This window comes from Rhamphochromis sp. 'chilingali' (genome assembly GCF_963969265.1).
Source record: "Rhamphochromis sp. 'chilingali' genome assembly, chromosome: 7".
Classification (NCBI taxonomy): domain Eukaryota; kingdom Metazoa; phylum Chordata; class Actinopteri; order Cichliformes; family Cichlidae; genus Rhamphochromis; species Rhamphochromis sp. 'chilingali'.
In genome coordinates, this window is record NC_137934.1 from 24,879,573 (window position 1) to 24,904,041 (window position 24,469).

Genomic DNA, 24,469 nt, shown 5'->3' on the forward strand with positions numbered 1-24,469 from the left:
AGGAAGCTAAGGATTCAGCTGCAGAGGGAGCTACTCAGTCCTAGATCCTGCAGTTTCCTGTCCAGCTTCGAGGGAACGATGGTGTTGAATGCTGAGCTGTAATCTACAAACAGCATTCTCACATACGTGTCTCTCTTCTCCAGGTGTGACAGGGCAGTGTGTAGTGTCAGGGCTATGGCGTCATCAGTGGACCTGTTGTGGCAGTATGCAAATTGTAGAGGGTCCAGTGAGTCGGGTAGTGAAGAGCAAACGAAGTCCCTGACCAGCTTCTCGAAGCAAATCCCACTAGTTGAACTGATCACAGCAACAGAAAGAGAAATTTGAAACAACAACATTGCAGACATAGAAGCAGAGCAGCTGCAGACAAAAGTTTCTGCATGTCTCAGCAATGCAAAGCCCCCAGCATCCAACATCAGCATGAAGGAGGAAGGCACTTACATCAGTTAGTAATGACAACATTATCATCCTTCTGCCAGACAAGGGTAGGTGCACAGTTTTGCTAAACCATATAGACTATCATGAGAAAATTTGTTCAGTGACAAAAATACTCATGAGCCCAGAAACAAGACCCAGGAAGTGACTACAGGAACAGGGTGATAGATTTTCTGGAGCAGGTAGAACAAGATAACGCTACTGACCGGACCGCATACCACAGGCTATTTCTAGGGGTGTACCTTTAAGATCACTTGTCTGTATGATCAACTCGGTCACCTATAACATCTCAAAGTTTCTGGCTTTGATGCTCAACCTGTTGGTAGGCAGCTCTGAACACCACATCCAGAACACCTTAGATTTTGTTGAGAAGGTGAGAGACGTCATTATGGAGGCAGATGAAACCATGGTCTCGTACGATGTTACATCAATCTTCACTTGCATCCCAGTCACGGAAGCATTGAAGGTAGTTCGTAAGAGATTACAGGATGACCCCAACCTCAGCAACAGGACCACTCTTCAGCATAGACCAAGTGTGTTTGCTTTTGGAACTGTCTTCATTCCACCTATTTCACATACAAGGGTCAGTACTACCTAGGGTTCCAGTGCTAACTGAGGTTCCTCAGTTTCACCCATTGTGGCCAACTTGTGCATGGAAGAAGTGGAAAAGATGGCTCTGTTATGCTACCCTGGAACACCCCCAAGTCATTAGTTCAGGTATGTGGCTGAAACCTGGGTGAAAATTAAATCTCAGGACATACCACGATTCAGTGGTCACATTAACTCAATGGACCAAGACATCAAATTCACTGGGGAGAATATGAAAAGTAGCAGGTTAGCCTTCTTAGACTGTGAGATTTCCATCAATAATGGGGAACATTTAAAAGTCGATGTATACCGTAAATCAGATCAGTATTTAAGGTTTGACTCTCATTATCCACTGGAGCACAAACTGGGTGTCATTAGGACACTACAACACAGAGTGAACAGCATCCCTACAGACACAGGGCCCAGGGAAGCAGAAGAACATATCAAGAAGGCTCTGAGTAAATGTGGTTATCCCAGCTGGACATTTGAATCTTGGAATCATTTTTGACCAGGATATGTCCTTTAATGCACTAATTAAACAAATATGTAAGCCTGTGTCTTCTTGTGTCTTGTTTTGTGTCTTCCATTTCTGAAATATCTCTAAAATTAGAGTGACGCTGAAAAAACTAGTTCATGCATTTATTACTTCTAGGATGAACTACTGTAATTCGTTATTATCAGGATGTCCTAAAAGTTTGATGAAAAGCCTTCAGTTAATACAAAATGCAGCAAGAGTACTGACAGGGACTAGAAAGGGAGAGCAGAATTCTCCAATATTGGCTTATCATCAGTCAGTCCTTTTCTACATTAAGTGCTTCGTAGAGACTGTGACAGTGACTAAAACCATCTGGGTTGTTCCTAACGGAAAACCTTGGTTGACAAGTGGAGTACAGGCTCTAATCAGAACAGGGATAGTTCCCTGTACAGCACTGCATGAGCCAACGTAGCAGGGGCATCAAACATGGCAAGGAGGCCTACAGGAGGAGCATAGAGAGCTGCCTCACCGACAGCAACCCCAGGCATTACTGACAGTTTGCACTTTCTGAAGTGTTATCTGGTACATCAGCATTACAGGTTAGTAGGGCAAGCCACTAAATTAAAGAACCCACGGCCCTACTCAGTGCTGCAACACCCCTTTGATCTAATTTGAATACTAGCTACATGGGTTGGGTGCTACACTATGATTCACTGAGTGTTTCTTCTTCACACACTATGTGCTTATACACCTCTCTGCATTTAATCATTAGTTATTGTTAAGTTATTAATCTCTGGCTCTCTTCACACGTGTTCACACGTATCATGACAGAACTGGGCATGATCTTTAAAATAACATCTACTGTCAGTGACATCAGAGGAATGAACAAAGTGTGTGTAACAGTAGCCTGATGACTTCATACTTCACCTGAACAGTCTCAGCAGGATCCACCATGATTGCTCTCCATGTCTCTTTGTGCTAATCCCACTAAAGCTTCCTGAGGAAGTAAACTCAGAACAGAAGCTCTGATATTTGTATAACCTTCTTCCACAACATAATCTTCATTTCCTCTAAATTTCCAGCAGCTGATGTAACAGGATTAGTCAGCAGGTCATGGGTAGATTAACATACATTTGACCCTTTGGCCTGTGAGGAGATGTCATCATAGAATCCACTCTCAGGGACAGCAGGATGTGTTTTCTTAATATAAATAATTGAATGAATGAATGAATGAATGAATGAATTCTAACCCTCTGAATGTGATGATGAGATGATTGTGGAAGAGGAGAGGTGGTTATGGTTATAAGTTATGGCTCTTTAAAGACTTTAAGTAAAATAATAAAATATATGTGCATTTATATCCAACAGTGAATTGGTGTATACTGAAGACTGAGCAGTAAAGATGAGCTCAGACTCTTCATCAGTTTCTGTCCTGCACACACTGACCGTCTGTTCTCTGTGACAACAGCGACCCTTACAAACCTTCTTCATATTATTCTGTTTTCTTTACACCAGATGACGGCAGAATGCAGGTGAAAAACTTTATTTAAAACATCAAAGGTTGAAAAATATATCTGTAGTATCAACTTCTTAAAGCATTTGGGTAAATAGTGTGAACTTTCACCTCTTAACTGTGAACTTTCAGCCTCAGATTCTAAAGTTTGATATTTAATTTACTGAGGAGACTTTTTAAATTTTAGAGGCAAAACTCATCAGAGAGACATTAAAGCGTTTTACTTTTAAGATCCAAATTATGAGATTCTAAAAAACAACTTCACCCATTCACATGGCGTGATCTCAGACTGAAACTTTAACTGAGCGTCCAAATTCAGACCGTCATTGTGAAAAGTGAGAATTTCTGGTCAGAGGAGGGTTGGGAAAGGAAAAGGGAACAGGTTTTATTGTAAGTTTTATTGTTCCCTCATTTTGGGAAACCCAGAGTTTTATCGTGTAGTTAGAGAACGCACTTTTCAAGACCTGCTCTGTGCTCTACTGCAAATCATGAAGACGATATCACAACAATTCATTTCTTCACCAGAGTAAAATGAACAAGCTTTTTAAAGGCGATATCACAAGGCGTGGTAACTTATTTGATTACACTAGGGTTTAAGTAGATATACTGTTTATGCACATTAAACATATAAAATGGTATAAATACATTCAATATATTAAACTAAAGCTGGAGCTTATTTATTACATATAAATATAATTTGTTACTGCTAACTTACAGATTTTCGAATTGTTAATATTTGGCTTCTGAACATTAAACGTTTGAGTGTGTCAGATATATTTTAATATACTTGTTAAGAATAGAATTCGTTTTTATCTGACTATTTACTCGGGTTTGACGTTATTTATTTATTTTACCATCTCACTATTTCCGGTTTAGTGGTAGCTGTCTTTGTTCCATTATTTTATTTAATAAAGTTTTGGTTGTAAAAAAAAAAAAAAGTGACGTAAACGCGTAGACGTCAGCAGATGTAAACAAAGCAGGGAGCTGTCAGACTGATCGGTGATCAGACTGATTGATGAGCTGCTTCTGGAGCCCTCGCTGATGATACCGAGCCGGTTCGTTCCGTCCAGACTTCCGGGAACACAGTGTGATCTTTGAGCGGACCTAACGGCAGCCTGCGCGTTAGCAACATGGAAGACAACAAGGTGAGCTAGCTAAGGACTGCTAACGGCTAAAGGAAACTGCGGGGTACTAATTAGTAGCTTTAACTAGTCAACGTCTGGTCACTTCACCTTTGTCAGTGTCGATAGTGTCGTTAACCTCCTATGACCTGCCGTCCACATATGTGGACATCACATTTTGGGTTATTTAGACCAAAATACTGAATTTTGCTCTACAAGGGCCTGATATCCACTTACAAGGACATTATACTGCTACTGGTCTATCAAAATTTTAAACGACTATGCTCTTATATGGCTCTCATTTTTCTTAAAAACAAAAATTGTTTTTACATTCATCGGGCCCCAATATACCCAAATATCAAAGAGAAATTAAAAATGCATGCAGTGGAAGAGTTCGGGTCTTAGGAGGTTAAAGAAGGAATCACTTTAATGGGCTAGATTACAGCTGTGTATCCTGTGTGCTAACCGAGGTTACGTTAGCTCCCCGTGCCGTAAACATGTTTATTTCAGGAAGGATAAGAAATTATTATTTATAGAACAACAAACCTGCTGTAAACTGTCTGCAGCTCACAAGAAGTTTATTTATTTAATGCTGATATTCATCAGCTGTCAGATATTATTAAAAAAAACCTTCCTGCTGTCCTCACACCGAGGTCTGAGGGACTTCAGGACTGCTGACGCTGTTTTCCAGTGTTCTGATTGGTGAGTAGAAGTCAGTCGTACTTGTTGGATGATACAGTAACGAAATACTTTGTTACTGTATCTGTAGTTTACTTAAGTAGGTTTTTTTTTCTGACTAGTTTTTAACTTTTACTCCCTGCATGTTTAAACAAATATCTTAACTTTCTACTCGTCACTGTTTCAGACAGGCTCGTTACTTTTCCTTTAACTGATTTGAGGGGAGTCATTATTTCAGTCACTGCGAGCCTCCAAACTTAAAACCAATCTGAGCCTAAACAGAAACACATAAAAGGAAATCCCATTCGTTTATTAATCACCAGGCGATGTGGCATAAAAAGAGATGTAGTCAGGGGTTACAGTGGGCCGGAGTTTTGATTTATTTATTCATTTATTACGTTTTTAAATTTTTATTTTTTTAACACAACACTAGAACGACTGCAGGTGTCCATAGGTTGTGTTCACAGTACTTCAGCATCTAGCTAGCTACTGAAGAGGAGCGAGGATAAAGGGAGTAACATTTTGTGTTAGGTAATTTGAAATGCAGCACTTTAACAAACATCAGCAAACACACGAACTGTTTGTGTGCAGTTTGTCACACAGTTGCTAGCTAAAGGTCCAGCTTCTGTATTTCACAGGGAGAGAAAAGAAAGAGGGGTAACTACACTCAGAGATGGAGAAAGATAAGAAAGGACAGGAAACGAAGAAGAGAGCTTAGATTTAAAAGGACGGCTCATTTAAAGCTTACTCGTAAGTCCTCATCAAGTATGTTATCCAATCAGATATTGGGTCTGTACATGTGCAACTGTGTTTTTTCATATTGTGAAACATGCTAAACAAACTGAGGTAGACTTAACTGTGTTATTTAAGGCCTGCATGAAAATCATCTGCAGGTTAGTGCAGGATAAACAGCTTAGTTTGCTGTACTGTGATGGATTTAAAGTAAAGAACAGTATGTGACTGGTGCACAGTGGCTGTGGTTCCATGGTCAGATTTACTTTACATGAAGTGTAGCAGAGAGTCATTTGAATTTTAGCTTATGATGCTGAGACTCATTCACTGAATTCCACCTTCATACCAACTTTATAGTGTCTAATATAAAGACAGCATAAACAGTGTACTGTGAGTGTATGGAAATCAGCCAGGACAACTCATGAAACATCTGCTCACATCTGGTTGAATTCAGGTGTGTAAATCCACAAAGAGCAGCAGGTCAGCTGATCACAACCTGTACACTAAGAAAATTTACTGGAGCTCTCAGTAGAAATTATAGTGAGTTATGATATTTTTTCCCCAACACTGAGCAATTAAAACTGATTTTAGTGTTCACCCACCTGCTGAATCCACTCTAGCCCCTGACTGCATTCATTTTGTTGTTTAAAAGTAAAGTCACCCTCTACAATGCAGGCACCAGAAAAGAGTTTTTATTTTCCTTCCTGTTCATGTTCTACTTAACCGATTCAAGCTGAGTACAATTATTGGAAATAAAATTTAGACTGAAATAAAGTTTGTATTCATATCGACTAATATTGTTATGTCATGACATTCATATAACACAAGGCTCAGTCAATGCTGCATAAAAATAGGTGGAGGAAATGTTCTTTGAGGAGCTACTTTTTCTTTCTCTGAGTACATTTCAGAGCTGGTACTTTTTTTTACTTTTACTTGAATAAAAATTCAACTTTTACTGGAGTATTTTTTTAACAGTAGTATTGTAGAGAATGTGTGTACTTTTGCCAACTCTGCTCATTCAGGTCTAGTCTGGAAGCTAATTTGAGAGCTTTCACTGTAAATGAACTTTAGCACATCCAGGCGTTCTGTGTGTGAGCTGGCTCAACCAATCCATTCAGAAATAACAGGTATCACCTCTCTGCTCAAAGCACATTAACAGACCTGGTGGTGTCTGCTGGTGGTGTCTCTGTCCTGTGTCTAATTTATCGCTCGTGTCTGCTTGTCATCAGATGGCGGGCAAAGTGAAGAAGCCGGGAAAACGCGGCCGTAAACCTGCCAAAATCGACCTGAAGGCCAAACTGGAGCGAAGCCGGCAGAGCGCCCGCGAGTGCCGAGCCCGGAAGAAGCTAAGGTACCAGTACCTGGAGGAGTTGGTTTCCAGTAAGGAGAGAGCCATCTGCGCCTTGCGGGAGGAGCTTGAGATGGTGAGACAACACCAGTTAGACATGAACTCAGATTTCAAACACATGATTGAGCTCTGTGCCAAAGAGAAGCTTCATAACACCGACCACAGAGGTCAGACACTCCCAGTTTAAACACACAAGTCTCTCTGCGCTCCGTTTCCTGGTATTTAAATAAAGTTTGAAAATGGGGCGCACACAAATGTAAATGGCCTGCATTTGTATAGTGCTTTTCTAGTCCATAGGACCCCAAAGCGCTTTACACTACATTCACACACACATTCACACACTGGCGATAGCAAGCTACATTGTAGCCACAGCTGCCCTGGGGCGCACTGACAGAGGCGAGGCTGCCGGATACAGGCGCCACCGGGCCCTCTGACCACCACCAGTAGGCAAACATGGGGTTAGTATCTTGCCCAAGGATATTTGGCATGCAGCCAGAATGCAGCCTGGGATCGAACCACCGACCTTCTGATTAGTGACTGACCTGCTCTGCCACCTGAGCTACAGCCACCCCATGTCACAATTAACATTACTTCACCCAGTTTCTGTTGAGAGTAAAAACACGACCGCAGTCACCTGGACAGGTACAACTGCAGCTCTCTGGGCGATGAGTCAGGAGTTTAACTTCAGCTGTGCTTTTAGTTTCCAGTGGTTATGAGAACACGATGAAGGTCAGGTCAAATGCTCGTCATATATATTCATCGTATATAGACTGTTAACTTGCTGTTCACTTGTCTCCTGTCGTCCTCCTGCAGTACAAGCAGTGGTGTTCGGCCATGGATCAGGGCAAGATTCCGTCAGAGATTAAAGCTCTGCTCACCGGAGACGAGCAGAAAATGCCTCCAAGCGGTGGCAACAAGACGTCCAAGAACAGCAAGAACAACATCAGTAGCAGCAATGGGCAGAGTTAGACGCTTTTCCACCTCCTTCTCCTGCTCCTCTCCTGCATTTCATCACTCACACAGGACTCATGAGACCTTTAAACCTCCAGAGAATAAACCTCCCTCTGTTCTCAGCACGGAGGTTCACCTCCTCGTACAGTGCATGTAGTAACCCTCACAGCCAGCAGGGGGGGTACAAAAGCTCCTGGCTGCAGGTCAGATCCGACATCTTCACACAGAAGCAGCAGAAAGTTGTTTGTGGAGCTGAAGCTTAATCACCATTCCAGTGAATAAAGATGTTAAACTTGAGAACACAAATACATGCTCTGAACTGAGGATCAATGTCTTTCTGTGGTGGTTTGCAGGTCACATGACTTACTCCTGTTTCTAAACTCTTATAGTGACGTGTGTGTGCAGCTGTTGGACAGCTGCTGTGTTATTGTTGTCTGGTCATCGGGTCAAGCCGGGCTTTCCTCTGGTTTGATCCTGATAACATTTGTGAGCTGAAGGACTGACTAAACCAGCAGCGAGCAGGTCGGCGCCCGCGGCTTCTTTTCACGCACTAAAATCTGAAATCTTGTTTCTGAACAGCTTGTAAGCTCTTTTTTTTTTGTGCACCTTTGTAAACATAGCTGAAGCACTTTGTTTTAAGATTGTAGAAAATGTGTGTTTAAAATGTCTAAGAGCAAATAAATAAATAAACTGTTTGATCCTCAGTGAAGCTCAGAGTATCTTCTGTTCATGCATGAATCTGAGGACGGGATAGTTAAGATTCATGCATGGATCCCAAACATTTGTACTTACAGCAGGTAATGAGTGTCCTGTAAACAATGTACAGATTAATGCAGACTCACAGGAAGTGCTGTGACTGTCTGCAGGAAGGAAGAGAGGGACTTTGGATGAAACACAGTCTCAAGACTATGGGATCTGATTGCACTGATGTTAGTGCAGCAACTGCACGGACGGAGCCACCGTGTTCATTCTGCAGGGACTGTGGAACATTTAAAGTGCAAGTTGGTACACACATTTACCTTCTATGAAAAACAAGGTCTACAATAAAAACTCAGGTGAGGCTCAGCAAGTCACAGAATCAGGTAAACATAACCTGAGACTAAGAGAAGCATGTGATGTTTCCCATTGTGTCATCATTTATTACACACTGAGCAGTCTGCAGAGGCACTGTGTGAAAACCTCAGTGCGTTGTTACTGCATCCATATCAGTTAATCAATGGACTTGATTATCTGACCATAAGCAAACAAGAGCACCTCTATCAAGCTGCTGCTGTAACACAGGTGAGCGACACCTGTAGATCAATGCAGGTCACTGCTGCTGAAAGAGATCCAACCAAATCCTAGAGTTTCTCAGTGTTTTTGAGCTTTAGTCAAATACACGATGACGCAGTGGATTATGTGGTGCACTGACCTAATGTTAGGACCAACTAATGCTCGTAACCTTGCAGCAATGTTGCAGCTCACCCCTGATCTGTAATGTATATGCAGACTTCAGATATCCACACTTTAGCGTGCACAAGTCTCAGATGTACTAATGCCTTAAAAACAGAAAGAGGTGAATGTGCAGCAATGACTTTACTGACTTCATTAAATTTCACTCTCTAAAAGCTTGCTTCTGTTTCTCTGTCTTTTGTCTTCTGGAACATTTTCCTGGATATTCCCACAAAAACTCATAAATTTCCTTCATATAACAAATCATCTTTAATCACACTGATCAAACTTCATGAGAACTGATCACAGCTCCATTTGATCTCAAGTCTGGATATTTCAGCACACTGGAAGGAGGACAAATATTCAGGTTCTATCCCTGTCGAGCGTTTCCACACAGCAGTGCTGAGGATGATGTTGAGGAACCCATCTCAATCAGAAATTACAGGACTTAAGTCCCTCTGCAATCGCACTTTAAGATTTAAGCTACCGATCCACACCAAACGAGTTCTGCCTTGATGCTTTTTAAGAACTAAGCACCATTCTGAAAGTGAACCGAATCAAACAGTGTCTGCATGTTGTCATGTTTAGCTATGACCACTCAGCTAAGTTTGAACCTGAATGGGTCTTGCTTACATGGTTGTTAAAGTCATAATTGATCCTGATTGTATTCCAGTGATTCAGCCCAGTTTATTTGAACAAGCTTGGATCCCGGGCTTTGGTATATAACCAGCTCACCGTTACTCAGTCATTGTGACAAAGCAGATAATGTCAGTGTTAACATTTTAGCCTTTACTAACATTAGCATCTACCACGTACATTACTGTAGCAAACCAGATGCAGTTACAAGACTTTTATGATCGATGACCACACAGAAAGTTAGCTAGCTAACAAGTTGACATCAAAACACAAAATGGAATTTATCCATGGAGAATGATCCATCAAAACACAGCACGAAAACAAATTCTGATTGAAATCTGAAGTATAAAAATCACCAATATGGCTGCTATAGGGTTTCTCACATCACAAAAAGCCCTTTATACAATCTGAACACATTCGGTAAACGTTTTACTTAAATACAGTGCTAGCATGTTAGCCTCCAGCTAATTCACCTGCCACCACTGGCACTGCTATGTTAGACAAGTTTATGTTTGTGAGTTCAGTTTTAAAGCTGTCCAAGCTCATTCACACAAAGGTATTTGGAGGGTTCGCATTAGTGGGCCAAGCTACCTTCTTTTCTTTAGCTTCTCGGTCAAATGTATCGTAGACCGAGTCTTTAGTCACCATCTTTGCTTGCACTGGGATGTCCACCACCCCAACATAATTCTTTTTGGCCATGCGGGAGCTTGCGGTGATGGTGTAGGCATTACTGCGGTAGCATTTCATGGATGACATGCAGAATGTCTCCCGCATGCCACGTCTGAAGTTTGCATTGTAGACAGAATACAGGGTGGGTTTGGATGCTGTGGAGCTGAAGGAGATCCAGGAGATGGCTGTGAAGAAAAGCAGTCCCTGCCTGCTGGGCCCATCAGACTCCCTCGGATGCCACAGTTGGGCAAGATAGAAGGGTGTCCAGGTGAGGAAGAAAACAGAATTAAGCATAAGGAACATTTTGATGGTCTTGACTTTAGTCCGCGGGACAATGTTCATTGTCCGCCGCACAGTGTGGCCATCAGCACTGATCCTCCAGATGTACCTGACCACCCTCTGGTAGAATGATATGATCAATCCAGCAGGGACCAGAAAACCAATGAGAAGGTGAACTGCTGCGTAGACTATGCTGCCCCAGCTCTCAGGAAGGAAAAAGTCACAATGACTGTCTGTAGATGTAGATCCATAGAAGAAGAGGCAGGGGGAGACGAAGGCTGCATCAAATAACCACGAAGCCAGAATCATCTTCTTTGCCTTTTCTCTGGACACTTTGAAGCTGAGGGGATAGACGATTGTGTAGAAGCGGTCTATTGAGATCGAAAGCAGGACGTAGACCTGCACACCTGGACAAAGGTGCTGTAGATAGCGCACAGCCTTGCAAGCTGCTGTGCTCATTGGCCAACGTCCAGAGGCAACCTGCAAGAGGACGAATGGGGCACAACCGAGGCTCATGAGCAGGTCCGCGCAGGCCATAGACACCACAAAATAGTTGGTTGTGGACTGAGTCCGTCGGCTTCGGTGGATGACCAGGCATACGAGGGCATTTCCCAAGATGGAGACCAGCCATAGAACCCCAAATACCAAGCCTAGGACGGCAACCTCACCTGAAGTCAGCTCATCAGGGACAGAGGTAGTATTCAACTGGCCGGTGGATGTGCCCTCGAGGCTGCAGAGGGGAGTTGTGGGTAAGGTTGCCAGGACAGTTGAGTTTTCTCTCTTGGAGTAGTTAAATGACATCTGATACATGAACGATGGCAAGTAGATGGAGGGATTGACACCGACTGTGTTTGATGTCTGGGCATACACCATTGCTGTACTGCTGGGTCAGAGAGCAGCTGTGGAGACACAGACATTTGGCATTAGAAAAACCACAACCAAATTAATGTTTGGGAAATATTTTTCAACATAAACTGTTTATTTATCCCAACAATACTCCTGATTACCAGATACAATCGACAGCTCCTCACAATCCCTACACCAAGTTATTACTCAACAATAAATAGTTCAGACATGCAAAATAAAAAGGTTTGTTGGTTGTTTGGTGGTTAGATAGACTACTGCTGGTCATCTTTCAGAAAGGTGTGAGGCTCAAGAAGTAATGAGATTTGTTTTATTGGCGAGATACGTAGGTTAATGGCAAATTTTTTGATAGATACAAAGGTAGGTAGTTAGGAGAATGGGTCGTTGGTGTGTGAACAGATAGTCAAGTTAGTTGACAGGTACGTAGATTGGTATTCTGGTAGGTAGATGAGGTCATTGGGTAGAATAGCTGGTTTGTGAAAGCACCATAGGTTATTAGATTGGCAAGTCAAGTGGTTAGGAAAATTGATTGATTAATAGTTGGCTGAGTGGTATGTTGGCAGGTGTGCTAACAAAAGATAGAAACTGCTTTATCTCATGAGGCCCACCTGTCTCAATGTTGTAGCCAACATCAGGTGAAAATTAGTGACAGGCTAGTCATTCTTCGTTTAGATTTGAAAATCAAAATCGACTGTGCCTAATATTAGTTAATGCTAACTTGCATGCTAATGTTGATAGATTACTAGCTATCGATGTGTCCTGAATAGATAAGGTCAGCCGTACTACCCAAATGCCACAGTTGGGTTGCTAACTTAGCATGATCAACTAATGTGACAAAATAACCTTGTAATATTATTGCTAGTAAAATACAATCTCAGTACCAAATTACTTCACCAATGAAATGTTTATTACTGTTTTCTGGAGCACTACCAGGATGCAGGGGTGGATAGCCAGCTAGCTTTAATTTAGCTACACTAGCAGTTTCATTGCATTCAAACTCTGAATGTAGTTCAGTTAAAGGCCAAAGAAGTCATTAATAAGAGTTTGTTGATGTTGCACAGGGAGCTTAAATAGATTGCAGGGTTAGTCAGAATTAGCGTCATTGATACACAGCTCCAGAAGCTTGTTTGTAGATTGGCATTGAGATAAAGAGTGAAGGATATGGTCGGTTGGTAAGTTGGTAGGAAGTTTGAAAGTTTGGTTTGTTGTTTGGATATCAGATAGTTAGCAGTAAGTAAGTTAGCTGAGAGTCATACTGGTGAGTTTAAATAAGATAAGATAAGATAAGATAAGACTATTGATCCCACAACAAGGAAATTTTTGCGTTACCTCAACTTAGGTCAGAAGGAAAATACAAAAAATACAAATAAAATACAAACAAATAAAAAGATACGTAAGATAATACACTATATACAACGGTAGCATACACAGTAAGTGATTATGGTTTGTTCATGTCACAGCCATGCTCATCTCTGAGTTCTAATTAAAACATTTACAGAGGGTGATCTTTGCTCAGTAGGAATTCTACTTGGGACTTGAAATCATGGACAGGAGCGTTAATGAAGCCGTAGTTCTACTTCAGAAGTCACGTCTGGGGAAATGTAGAATCTCCAGATATTAAAAAAGTGAGGAAGCTGTTTATGTTTTCTTAAAATCCAGGAAATGTCAGAGGCAGCAGTGCTCAGGACTGTTTTATGGAAACACAGCTGCATGTTTTCCTCTCAGGTACAAGACAAACTCCACCACATGGAACTATTCATCATCACCGTCCTCATCTCCACCTCAGAACTTAATTCCCAGTCAGTGCTGCAGCTGATTTGATTAATCCTCCATAGAGAGCCGGCTCTCCTATGAGGTCGCTCTTTAAGGATGTGAAGAAGCTCTCAGAGGAGATTCTGTTTATGGCTGCCGTTGTGTTTACTCTTCTGGATTTAACCTTAGCAACCACATCCATCTTGACTGATGGTGGGTAGGTAAACGAGGGAAGCAGGACAACGCAGTTTAAACTAAAGCGTCACCAAAAGAGAGTAAACATAAATCACTCTGAATTATTTAGGTTTTTGGTGTGTTTAGCTTTCTGACATTTCACGCCCCAAATGATTTAGTATAAGGTGTAACTGATAATTAATGCAGACCTGTGCTTTTCCTTATTAACCATCACACACTAAATATTCCTAAAGATATTATTTTTAACTCTCAATCTGTGAGAAAATACACACAGTCACAGCAAGACTTCAGACACAAAACCCCGAGGCTTTCATTATTATATCTGGAGACTTTAACCATGCCACACTGGACTCTACTCTGGCTGCTTTTCACCAGTTTGTGAATTGTTCCACAAGGAGCAACAGGACAATTGACCTACTGTATGCTAATGTGAGAGATGCATACAGAGCCACCCCCCTCCCCCCACTAGGGAAGTCAGACCACAACCTGGTTTACCTACAGCCACAATACACACCCCTCGTCCAAAGGCAGCCTGTCACAACACGCTCCATCCGGAGATGGACCCCAGAAAAGGAGGATGCTCTGAGAGACTGCTATGACACCACAGACTGGGATGTGCTCCTGAGCCCACATGGTGAGGACATAGAGGGGGCGACACACTGTCTTACAGACTACCTCAACTTTTGTGTGGACACAGTCGCCCCTGCTAAGACGGTACGGTGTTATCCTAATAACAAACCGTGGGTAACACAGGAAGTCAAAGCTGTCCTCAACATGAAGAAGAAGGCTTTCAGGAGCAAAGTGAAGGAGGAGATGAAAGCAGCACAGCGGGAGGTGAAACGCTGCCTGAGGGAAGCAAAGGACACCTACAGGAGGAAGGTGGAGCAGAAGTTGGAGAGGAACAATATGAGGGAGGTCTGGAATGGTGTGAAAACCATCACAGGCCACAACACCAAGAAAAGCACAGTGGGGGGGGGGACTGTGGAGAAGGCAAACGAACTCAACAACTTCTTCAACAGGTTTGACCAGCCCACAACCCCCCCACCCTCACCCTCACCTTCACTACAGAGTCCTCTCCCCACTCTCCTGCCTCCCTCGCTTCCCCCCCTTCCTGACACCATGACACCCCCCTCCTCCAATCCCTCTCTCAGCAGCAAGACATCTCCCCCCCTCCCCTCCTCCCAAACATCTCCCAGTGTCACAGTGGACCAGGTCAGGAGGCAACTGAGGAAGCTTCGCCCCAGAAAGGCAGCAGGCCCAGACAAGGTGTGTCCTAGGATGCTAAAGGCGTGTGCTGCTGAACTTGGGGAGCTGCTACAACGAGTCTTCAACCTCAGTCTGCGACTGGGGAGAGTGCCCGCCCTCTGGAAGACATCCTGCATCGTCCCGGTCCCCAAAAAGAACCGGCCCAATGAGCTGAATGACTTCCGACTGGTGGCACTGACGTCACATCTTATGAAGACTCTAGAGCGGCTCTTCCTCAACCTCCTCCGACCACAGGTACAACATGCCCAGGACCCACTACAGTTTGCATACAAGGCGGGTGTCGGAGTGGAGGATGCCATCCTGTACCTCCTACACAGAGCCCACTCACACCTGGATGGGGGAAAAGGCACGGTCAGGATCCTGTTTCTTGACTTTTCCAGTGCCTTTAATACCATCCGACCCTGTATGCTTCAGGAAGAACTGAACAGGATGGAGGTGGACCCCTGCCTGGTGGCTTGGATCTCCGACTACCTCACCGACAGACCACAGTACGTCAGGCTGAAGGACATCACGTCTGACACTGTGGTCAGCAGCACAGGAGCACCACAGGGAACTGTGCTGTCCCCTCTTCTCTTCACCCTGTACACCTCTGACTTCTGCTACAACTCTGAATTATGCCATATTCAGAAGTTTGCAGATGACACGGCCATCATGGGGTGTATCTGGGATGATCAGGAAGAGGAGTACAGAAGTCTGGTGAGGAACTTTGTCGCATGGAGTCACACAAACCACCTGCAACTCAACACCTCAAAGACTAAGGAACTGGTTGTGGACTTCGGGAGGTCCAGAGAAGGTCCACTGCCGGTTCAGATAGAGGGGGAGGAGGTGGAGGTGGTCAACAAGTACAAGTACCTCGGGCTGTGGGTGGACAATAAACTGGACTGGTCATGCAACACAGAGCACCTGTATAAAAAAGCCCAAAGCCGACTGTACTTCCTCAGGAGGCTGAGGTCTTTTAACATCTGCAGGAAGCTCCTGAGGATGTTTTACCAGTCGGTGGTTGCTGGAGTACTTTTCTATGCTGTGGTGTGCTGGGGGAGCAGCACAGCAAAGAAGGACTCATCCAGGCTGGAGAAACTGATCAGGAGGGCTGGCTCTGTGGTCGGCATGAAGCTGGACACTCTGGTGACAGTGGCAGAGAAAAGGACATTAAAGAAACTGATGGACATTATGGACAATGCTGGGCATCCTCTGCACACGGCCATTAACAACCAGTAGAGTCTGTTCAGTGACAGGTTGCTTCTCCCCAAGACAAGAACTAACAGACTTAAAAACTCCTTTGTCCCACACGCCATCAAACTGTTTAACTCCTCTCTGGAGGGGAGAGGGAGGGGAAACAGGAGGACAAAGGAGGGGGGAACAACTAAGCTGTAGTGCCTCTTCACCTCACTGTACAATACCTTGTGCAATACTTTTGTAAATAGTCAACAGTGCAATAGACTCAATACTTGAAATGTGCAATTCACTTGTATTTTTATTTTTTATTCCTATTTATTCTATTTATCCCCTTTGTATATTTTATTTATATTTGTCTCTGTATTTATATATGTGTGTGTGTGTGTGTGTGTGTGTGTGTGTGTGTGTGTGTGTGTGTGTGTGTGTGTGTGTGTGTGTGTGTGTGTGTGTATATATATATTTATATATATATAACAATTCTGTAACTGTAACTTCGGTCGTTGCTGTGCTTTTTTTGGAAATCGAATTTCCCAGAGGAACCCACCCGAGGGATTAATAAAGTTCTATCTTATCTTATCTTATCTCTTATCAATCATGCAAAGCTACTCTAGAAGAGTCCAGGAATAAGAGTATGAAGCTGCAAATGAACAGAATAAGGTTACCTTTAATAATTACTTAAATAAGTCTCCAGCTGTAATTTAACCCTGCTGTAAATCTTTCATATTATAAACAACACATGCAGACATTTGAAAACAAAAAGTGTAAATGTAAATGTACATTTAAATTATTGATCTGGATTAATTCCACTCTGATATAAACACAAAGGACTCAAAGCGAACAGTTTACTTCATCCATAACCAGGATACTAATAATTAATAATGAACACAAAGCACTTTTTACTGAATGACTAATTAATTATTGTTATAATGTCATAAAATTACAAATGTTCATCATCATGCTCTCACACTGCCAGAAACTTTCTCAGTTTTTGTTCAAAATGTTCAGCAACTAAAATCTGATATGTTGATTTACATGAGTTTATTAGAGAATTACAAAACTCCAGATTTAATTTACTTTATTTGCTTTTCATACATAATGTAATTAAAAAAAAAAAATCAGTAACGTTTTTATCCAATAACTGATAATCAGCCGGTTAGGTGTCTGTTTGCCCTGAACATTAGAGTCAAAAAAGAAGTGATCGATTAATCGATGCATGGAAATAAATGAGCAGCTATGTTTTGTTTGTTTTTGTTTTGTTTGGGTTTTTTTTTTTTTTTTTTTTTTACATCAAAGTCCTGATTAAAACAGATCTGTGCAGATGCCGATCTGCTGTACATGGCCAAATGTTTGTGGACAGTTCGATGAAGGCTCTCTAACTGAAATGATTACCTCCTCCATTAAAATACGAATGTGTCTCAGAGGAGGCTGATGATGGTGCTGTAAACCCCGCTGTGACTGATTCCGGCCTGAAGCCCATCATGTCTACCTGCTCACCGCTCACACCAGCACAGTTTGATGAGCTGAGCAGCTGAGAGTCCAGCCTGACCGCTCATGGAAAAACACCGAGCAGGCACACCTGCTGCAGCTGTCCGCCGCGTGCAGCACGTCATGTCCTCTGAATAACGAGCTCAGGCTCAGGCCATGTTCTGAATAAATACGGATTAAAAACCAAGATAAGGAAACAAAAGCCTCCATCTTACGTCATTCTAGCCGCTCCTCCGGCTCCTTCCATCCATCAGCAGTCAGCGCGGCGTCACGGATCCTGCCTAAACAACATGTCTGCTGATGAAGAGGAGGATGATGAAGGATGGACGAGGCCGACAAAACCTGCAGGTGATCAAGTGTCCCGGAGTCCGCAGGTGAGGCAGATACGCGCTCAGAGGATGGAGAGACGCTTCATGATGGTGTCTGATTCACAGGAGGAGGAGGTCCGAGCAGCCAGCAGACATCACGGCAGCTGGAGGATGAAGCTGCAGCTGAGGAAGAGGAGGGTGGATGTTTTCTTCTCTGTCAGCAGGGGCGGACCGAGGCTACATGAGGGAATGATGAGCCTCAGCTGAAGACTGCTGTACAGAAGACTGTTTATGCCAATTATATAAAAAACTGAATTGATAATAAATTTAAAAAATACATGAATTTAACAGAAGTGCAGACTGGTTCCAAGTAGAGCTTCAACATGCAACAAGAAGAAACGGGAGTGAGACAAAACATTTTTTTGAACATGCAATTTATTAAAAACAACATTTGAACTGAAACAGGCTTTTTTTTTTTTTTTTTTTTTTTTTACAGCTGATCAAACGTTTAAGACTAAAACAAAAAAATAAAAGCAAAAACCCTAACCCTAATGGGGCTGCAGTCTATACCAGTAACGGCCTTAATTTGGATCGAGGATTGTCCAGTGTCTTGTCACCAATTGGCTCCTCCGGCTCAGTGCTTGAAAAATTTTGGGGGGTTTTCCACTTGATGTTTTTGTTCCATAACCCACAGGATCATTTAAGAAATTCCAAATGATTGTCTTACTGCGTCCAACCTCAGCAGTGATGGTGTGCAGCAAGAAACCCTGCTTATGCAGTTCAACAACCCAACAACGTTCAAAAAGGGAAGTTTTTTTGCCTTTGCCATCAGAAGGTGATGACAGTGTGAGCACCTGACAGAAAATGACAATGAATCCATATTTTTGCACAGATTTGGCCTTTTAAAGGCACGTGGTCCTAAACTTTTGATCAGCTGTAAAACAGCCTATTTCAGTTTAAGTGTTGTTTTCAATAAATTGCATGCTCAAATAAATATGTCTTGTCTTCCTCTCATTTGTTGCATGTTGAAGCTCTACTTGGAACCTTGTTAAGATCCAAACATGCAAAATATGATTTTTTTTGCGCCATTTTTCAAATGGTCCACAACTTTTGATATGGACTGTATAATCTCAGATCCCATAAACAACACTGGAGAGCTCTGTCCAGAAGAGTGCAGTCCTAGGAACGGCTGTTAGAGGACCCAGGCTTCAAGGAAGAGAGACAAAAATATAGACATTAACAAAAACAATTTTATGATTAAAATGATATAAATAAAATAATCCAAAGTATGACGTCCCTCGGCTACCTTGGGTGTGAGTCTTTCACTCTTGTCCTAATAAAGCCAAAAGTTTTGTTTTGTAGGGGTTTAAAGCAGTGTGGATGAGCGAGGGCGCTGGCTAACAACCTGTCCATCACAGCTCCAGAGTTTGCAACTGGGTTGCACTACAAAAACATCATATAAGTATCATTTATTAGTTCATGTTCATGGATACAAGCTGATGTATTTCAGTATTTTTCATGTCTGTCCCAAGAAGTTGCAACACTTTTATTTGAATCCAAACCCCCATCGTTATCCATGTCTCACAGATTCATCTTTAGTGCCTGAAAGTGAGACGTTTTTAAAGATCACTAAAACATTTTAAATGAGCAACTAGAGCTTGACCTATTTTTTAAGACAGATATTTAAAAAGTAAGCACTCATTTTTTTAATTTGTTCACGTTCTGCCTGTTTGTTCCAAAAATGTTGCCAACAGGTAAGTTGCAGAGTTCCCTCTGGTGGACAAACAATGCAACATTAACTGTCATAACATGACTGGAAGGTGTTGCTCTGACCTCTTCTTTACTTTTGTCATTTTCATATATTGGCTGTTACAGTTGCTGGTAGAGATAGATAGGCCTATTCACTGATCCTTATGTTGAGAGATGATCAGGCATCATGAAGACGAACTTTCCCTTTCCCATTCATTCATTGACACCCTAACCCCCTTCTTCTGGTCCCTTTTAATCAGTCAGTGACTCAAATTGGCCAATGAATCCCCCCTTCTGGTGGGATGGGGGCCTGAGCTCACACAGGGCAGGGCTGGTTCAGTGTTTGCTGTTTGTTGTTGTTTACAGCGTCCTGCAGCCTCGGTGTTTCCCATCGACCGTCCTCACTGTCAGCCCGCTATCTCTGTCTCCCAGGCCTTCAACATGTTGGCTCTATAAAAGGAAATGATGTCGTCCATCTGTGGTTATTGGTCCAATGCTGATGGGGGTTGCTTGCGCAGCATATCACCATGACAACCACTGTGCTGAGAAGACCAACAGGCCAGTTGCTATGGGAAACCAACGATGGTGCTAATATGAGAGAGGAGAAGGAATAATCATAACAGACAGTAAAAATGGTAGTAAGAAAATATTTCAGACACTCGTTCATGTAACCAGGTGAAGACGCTTCAAACTGGTGTTTCATGAATTAAAATGGTATCCAATTACTGCCAACAATAGAATTTAAATATTTATTATTTATTTATTTATGTGAGATACAAATAAAAAATTAATAAAAGTCATTATTTGTTATTATTGGCCAATGAAAAAGCTTTAACTATTACTTTAATTTAAAATATTTGGAATTAAAGTAACAGATTTGACCTGGTAAGTAACATTTACATTTAATAATCAAACATGTTGATGTGCTCTTGTATTTGGCAATATTAATCATTATTAATATTAATCAGCTGATGAAGTTTTTAAAATATTTAGTTTGAGTTTGGGTCTTATTTGTACTGAAATATGTAAAAGGTTTCTGAAAGTACGGAAGGTAAATAATACCAAGAAAATCTATCAGGGGAAATTTCTCAGAATCTAACGTTATGTGTAACTTAGCCAAAAATCACACTTTTAATTATTATTTAATAGTTGAATTATTTTTAAAGCATTTTTATTTGATGTCCTAAAATGAAAAATGTTCCATGATTTATCCTTCTACAGATTAACGTTTTATTTCTATATTTTTTGTTTTTGGTGTTTCCCTTTTTTCTTACCTTTTATGACCTTTGAGAATTTTACCCAACTTCCTACATATTGTGATAGAAATAAGACTAAAAATCATGTTGCACATAGATAAAAAAAAACCAAACAAAACATTAGTAACATTAATATGACAGTTTTAATACAGTGAATGTATTTTTGATTAGGATAACTGATGTTGGCCTAGTAGCAATTGGATTATACGAATCAGAGTAGTGTTGACACAATAATGGCAATAACAAACACTGTCTCTATCTTGGCTGCTAACATTGAAAGAAAATATTTGTTATGTATCTTACTGATGAATAAAATCAATCTTCTTTTATATTATACACAAGCAATGTTCCCTCTAATTTTTCATGTGTCTGAGCGAACACACAAACTCCCTGAGCGGTCCCTTGAAGCACTGTGAGCAACATCAGACGTGTGCACTGTGGTCACGCCAGCATCGAATCCATCCAAGTTACATGGTTTATTAAAATAATCAAATTACAGCGTTTACATTTATGTTACACTACTTTTAATTAACTGCTTTAGCCCACTTACAATGAAAATGTAAAAGAAATCTTGTTCATGACCTGTGTAGTATGTTAACACTACTGGAAGTAAAAATAACTTGAACTCCAATTTTGAAAACACAACTTTCTTTTTTTTTTTTTTTTTTATAAAGCTCTGACTTGTATTATGAGTCTGTGGTCTGGGAGAGAGTCCTGTAACTCTCTGTCTGCAAAATACAGTAAATAATGACCAATGTTGGGCAATAATTATATAGTTACTTCTTCAAAAAAGTAACTGAGTTATGCAAACAAAGTTTTTTGCAGCTGTTTACCTAAAAATGCAGCCAAGGCATTTTTTAAAATAAACGTTTCAAACTATTTACAGAACAATCAGCTGTTCTGCATCAAATTTGAAATTATTTGTGCCACTCCAAAAAATAATTTCTGTCCACTATGAGATAAAGGAGAACAGCCTGATACCTGCAGGCCTGACAACAGGAGGTGTATCACTCCTGTAACACCTGTAACATTCAGTAGTCGCCTCATTGTTCTGACACACACAACAAAACTATTGACTACACTACACACTAACACAAGATTTGCGCTAAACGTAGCAAATCTCTCACATCTCAAAACACTGCCGTCACTCCTAAAACTTCCCCCCTCCCTAAACAACTAAATGCCATGTTGCCATATCAATTTTTGATTGGTCGACATGGTACATTTTTCCACCAATAGGAAAGGGTGGGTTCTTTTGGTTTCATCTTTCCTCACAGGCGGAGAGGGCTTTCGAGCGTTTTCCTTATAAAACGCCGTTTTTACCATTTCTTCGCAGTAAATATAAACAACAATAGTGCTCAGGAAGAAAACCAAACATTGCAAATATTTTTATCATAACTCTGGTTTTCGTGGCCTATCAACACAATTTAAAAACTGGTATAAAGTCCACACTTTTCCCGCCAATTGTTCCATCTGTCCTGCTCACATCTCCAATGGTTGTCCACATTGTCATTAACGTGGCTTCTCTCCACATCAGCCACGCCCCTTTGCTAGCTAAAACACCGGTGTTGGCACATAAGGATGCTGTCATAGCCTGTCAGCAACGTTGATTAGCTGCTTATATACGAATGTGAATGGCATTATTGGCTGGACTATGGATAAGGTGGCATCGTTCTAATCCCATACGGTAGCAGCCAGTCACTTACTGACTAACACTGCAAAACAGAATTGTTAAAGTATTCTGAAACCAGAATATTAGTAGGGCAACAGAAAGGGGTTGTCATTGTAGGGTAAGAATGTAACAAAAAAATCTAAATCTGTAACAAACAAACACACAGAGCGATCGATCTATTTTATCGATCTATTTACAAGGGAGGCCCCGGTCACTGTCTCAGAAAGCACTCGGAATCCTACCGCAAAATGACCCCGACTCAGACCTCCGCTTGCCGCCTTTTTATTGAAAACAGTTACAATACACACAAGCACCTCCCATTTTAAACCCCCCCTATGGTTACAAAAGACAAGGCACTATGTGTGTATGTGTGTGCACGTGTAAGCACGTGTGTGTGTGTTTGGGGGTGCGTTTGTGTGACCTCCTGCCCACAAACGGATCATAAAAGCAGGAAGCTGTCACGGCCAGGCGGATCAGCTGCACGCTGATCAGCCCTCTCTGTTTCTCTCCCTCTCTTCCTCTTCTCTCTCGCCGGGGCGGAACTCACTGTGGGTTCACGCCCTCGGCCCACGCCCTCGGGAGATGAGACACCTGGGTCTCATTAAGGGGAGCAGCATTTAAGCGAGGAGGTGACTGCTGTTCGTCGCTGGATCGTTGTCTACCACGCGTTAGTGAAGTCAAGCTACAGCAAGTTTAGTTAAGAGTGTTTTCCTCTGTGCGTCTTTCTTAACCCTGTCTCCCTGTCTACAGAGCTTCCTGGATTTTTCCCCGTGTGATTCCCGTGTGGCAGTGTCGGAGTGTGAGCCTGTGATCGTGTGAGTGGATTTTCTGAAGAACGCGTGCTTTCCCTTGGACTTCCCTGGAGACCCCTTCTCCCCACACTCAGCTGTATATAACCCCCCCCGCACGTTCTTGTATATACACCTGGTGACTTGTAAATAAACCCTTCTTGTGAACATCAGAACCGGAGTCCTGCGCTTGAGTCCTGCTCCAAACCGTAACAGAAGCTCACTACACAAGAAAACAGAACTTTCAGATAGGATGTCCCTAATAAAACGCTTCAGCCTCCCCCACCAACAAACTGGCTGGAGACAAAGGAATGTCTTTGATCATGCTGCTTGAACTAAGACTTATAAATTTAAGTAACACAATGACAACATTTAACAATTTGACTCCAACAGTGGCACTTCTAGCTTTTATTTTATTTTATTTTTATTAAGCTCAAATCACTTATTCTGTCCTCCAGGTGTCCTGCAGGTTTTAGAGGTGTCCTTGAACTAACACAACTCATTTAAGTGGCTAAATTACCTCAACTTCTCTTGAAGTTCTCCAGAGACCTGGCAATTAACTAATCATTTGATTCAGGTGTGTTGACCCTGGGTGATATCTAAAACCTGCCGGACAACGGCCCCTGAGGACTGGAGTTGGACACCACTGGATTACGTGTTGCTAATTATCAGTTGAAAATGTAGAGGATGTTGCCTGTCTAATTTGGCTGTGCAGCTCTCTGTTATGAGCTTATTCAAATTCCTTAATGAACATAGGTGTAAAATGGGTCTGTGATGACCTGACAGGTGTTTTAGTGCCTTAGTCAAACCAGAAACAGTTAAATCAAATACTTAAACAAAGTGAAACTGAACTTTTCTTTTTTTATGTTTATTTGTGTTTTTCAAACCAACACCTCAATAAAAATAAAAAGTCAATGGAAACTTTGCTACAGGTATGAATATTTGCAGTGTGGTTATGCTGCTTAAAGACAACCATGTAGTTTTCAGTAGCTGAACCTGTTAAGTGTTAATTTTATATCATGAGGCTCAAATACAGTGATTGGAGTTTTCTAATGTGTGAATTTAGTTGTCATGACACTGACTGACACTATTTCCTCCACTAAGA

General features: G+C 41.8%; 2 protein-coding genes across 3 annotated transcripts; one reads left to right on the forward strand and one right to left on the reverse strand.

Moving 5' to 3' along the window:
• Nucleotides 1-3,962: 3,962 nt before the first annotated feature.
• On the forward strand, nt 3,963-8,542 carry crebl2 (cAMP responsive element binding protein-like 2). Of its 2 annotated transcripts, none has more exons than XM_080886251.1 (3): nt 3,963-4,153; nt 6,769-6,963; nt 7,701-8,542. In XM_080886251.1, the coding sequence occupies exons 1-3, from the start codon at nt 4,139-4,141 to the stop codon at nt 7,854-7,856; spliced, it is 366 nt and encodes a 121-aa protein (XP_080742377.1). In that variant the 5' UTR covers nt 3,963-4,138; the 3' UTR covers nt 7,857-8,542. The 2 variants fall into 2 exon arrangements, with proteins under 2 accessions (XP_080742377.1, XP_080742378.1); XM_080886252.1 differs by lacking the exon at nt 3,963-4,153 and adding an exon at nt 4,183-4,831.
• Nucleotides 8,543-8,644: 102 nt separating this feature from the next.
• gpr19 (G protein-coupled receptor 19) lies at nt 8,645-18,027 on the reverse strand. The gene is made up of 2 exons (XM_080886250.1): nt 17,807-18,027; nt 8,645-11,752 (listed from the first exon to the last, which is right to left on the reverse strand). The coding sequence occupies exon 2, from the start codon at nt 11,724-11,726 to the stop codon at nt 10,452-10,454; it is 1,275 nt and encodes a 424-aa protein (XP_080742376.1). The 5' UTR covers nt 11,727-11,752; nt 17,807-18,027; the 3' UTR covers nt 8,645-10,451.
• Nucleotides 18,028-24,469: the final 6,442 nt, after the last annotated feature.

Coding starts and splice junctions, on each gene's coding strand:
- crebl2 (XM_080886251.1), top strand. Junction 6,964..7,700: donor TGCGGGAGGAGCTTGAGATG/GTGAGACAACAC, acceptor GTCCTCCTGCAG/TACAAGCAGTGGTGTTCGGC.
- gpr19 (XM_080886250.1), bottom strand. CDS start 11,726: ATGGTGTATGCCCAGACATCAAACACAGTCGGTGTCAATCCCTCCATC.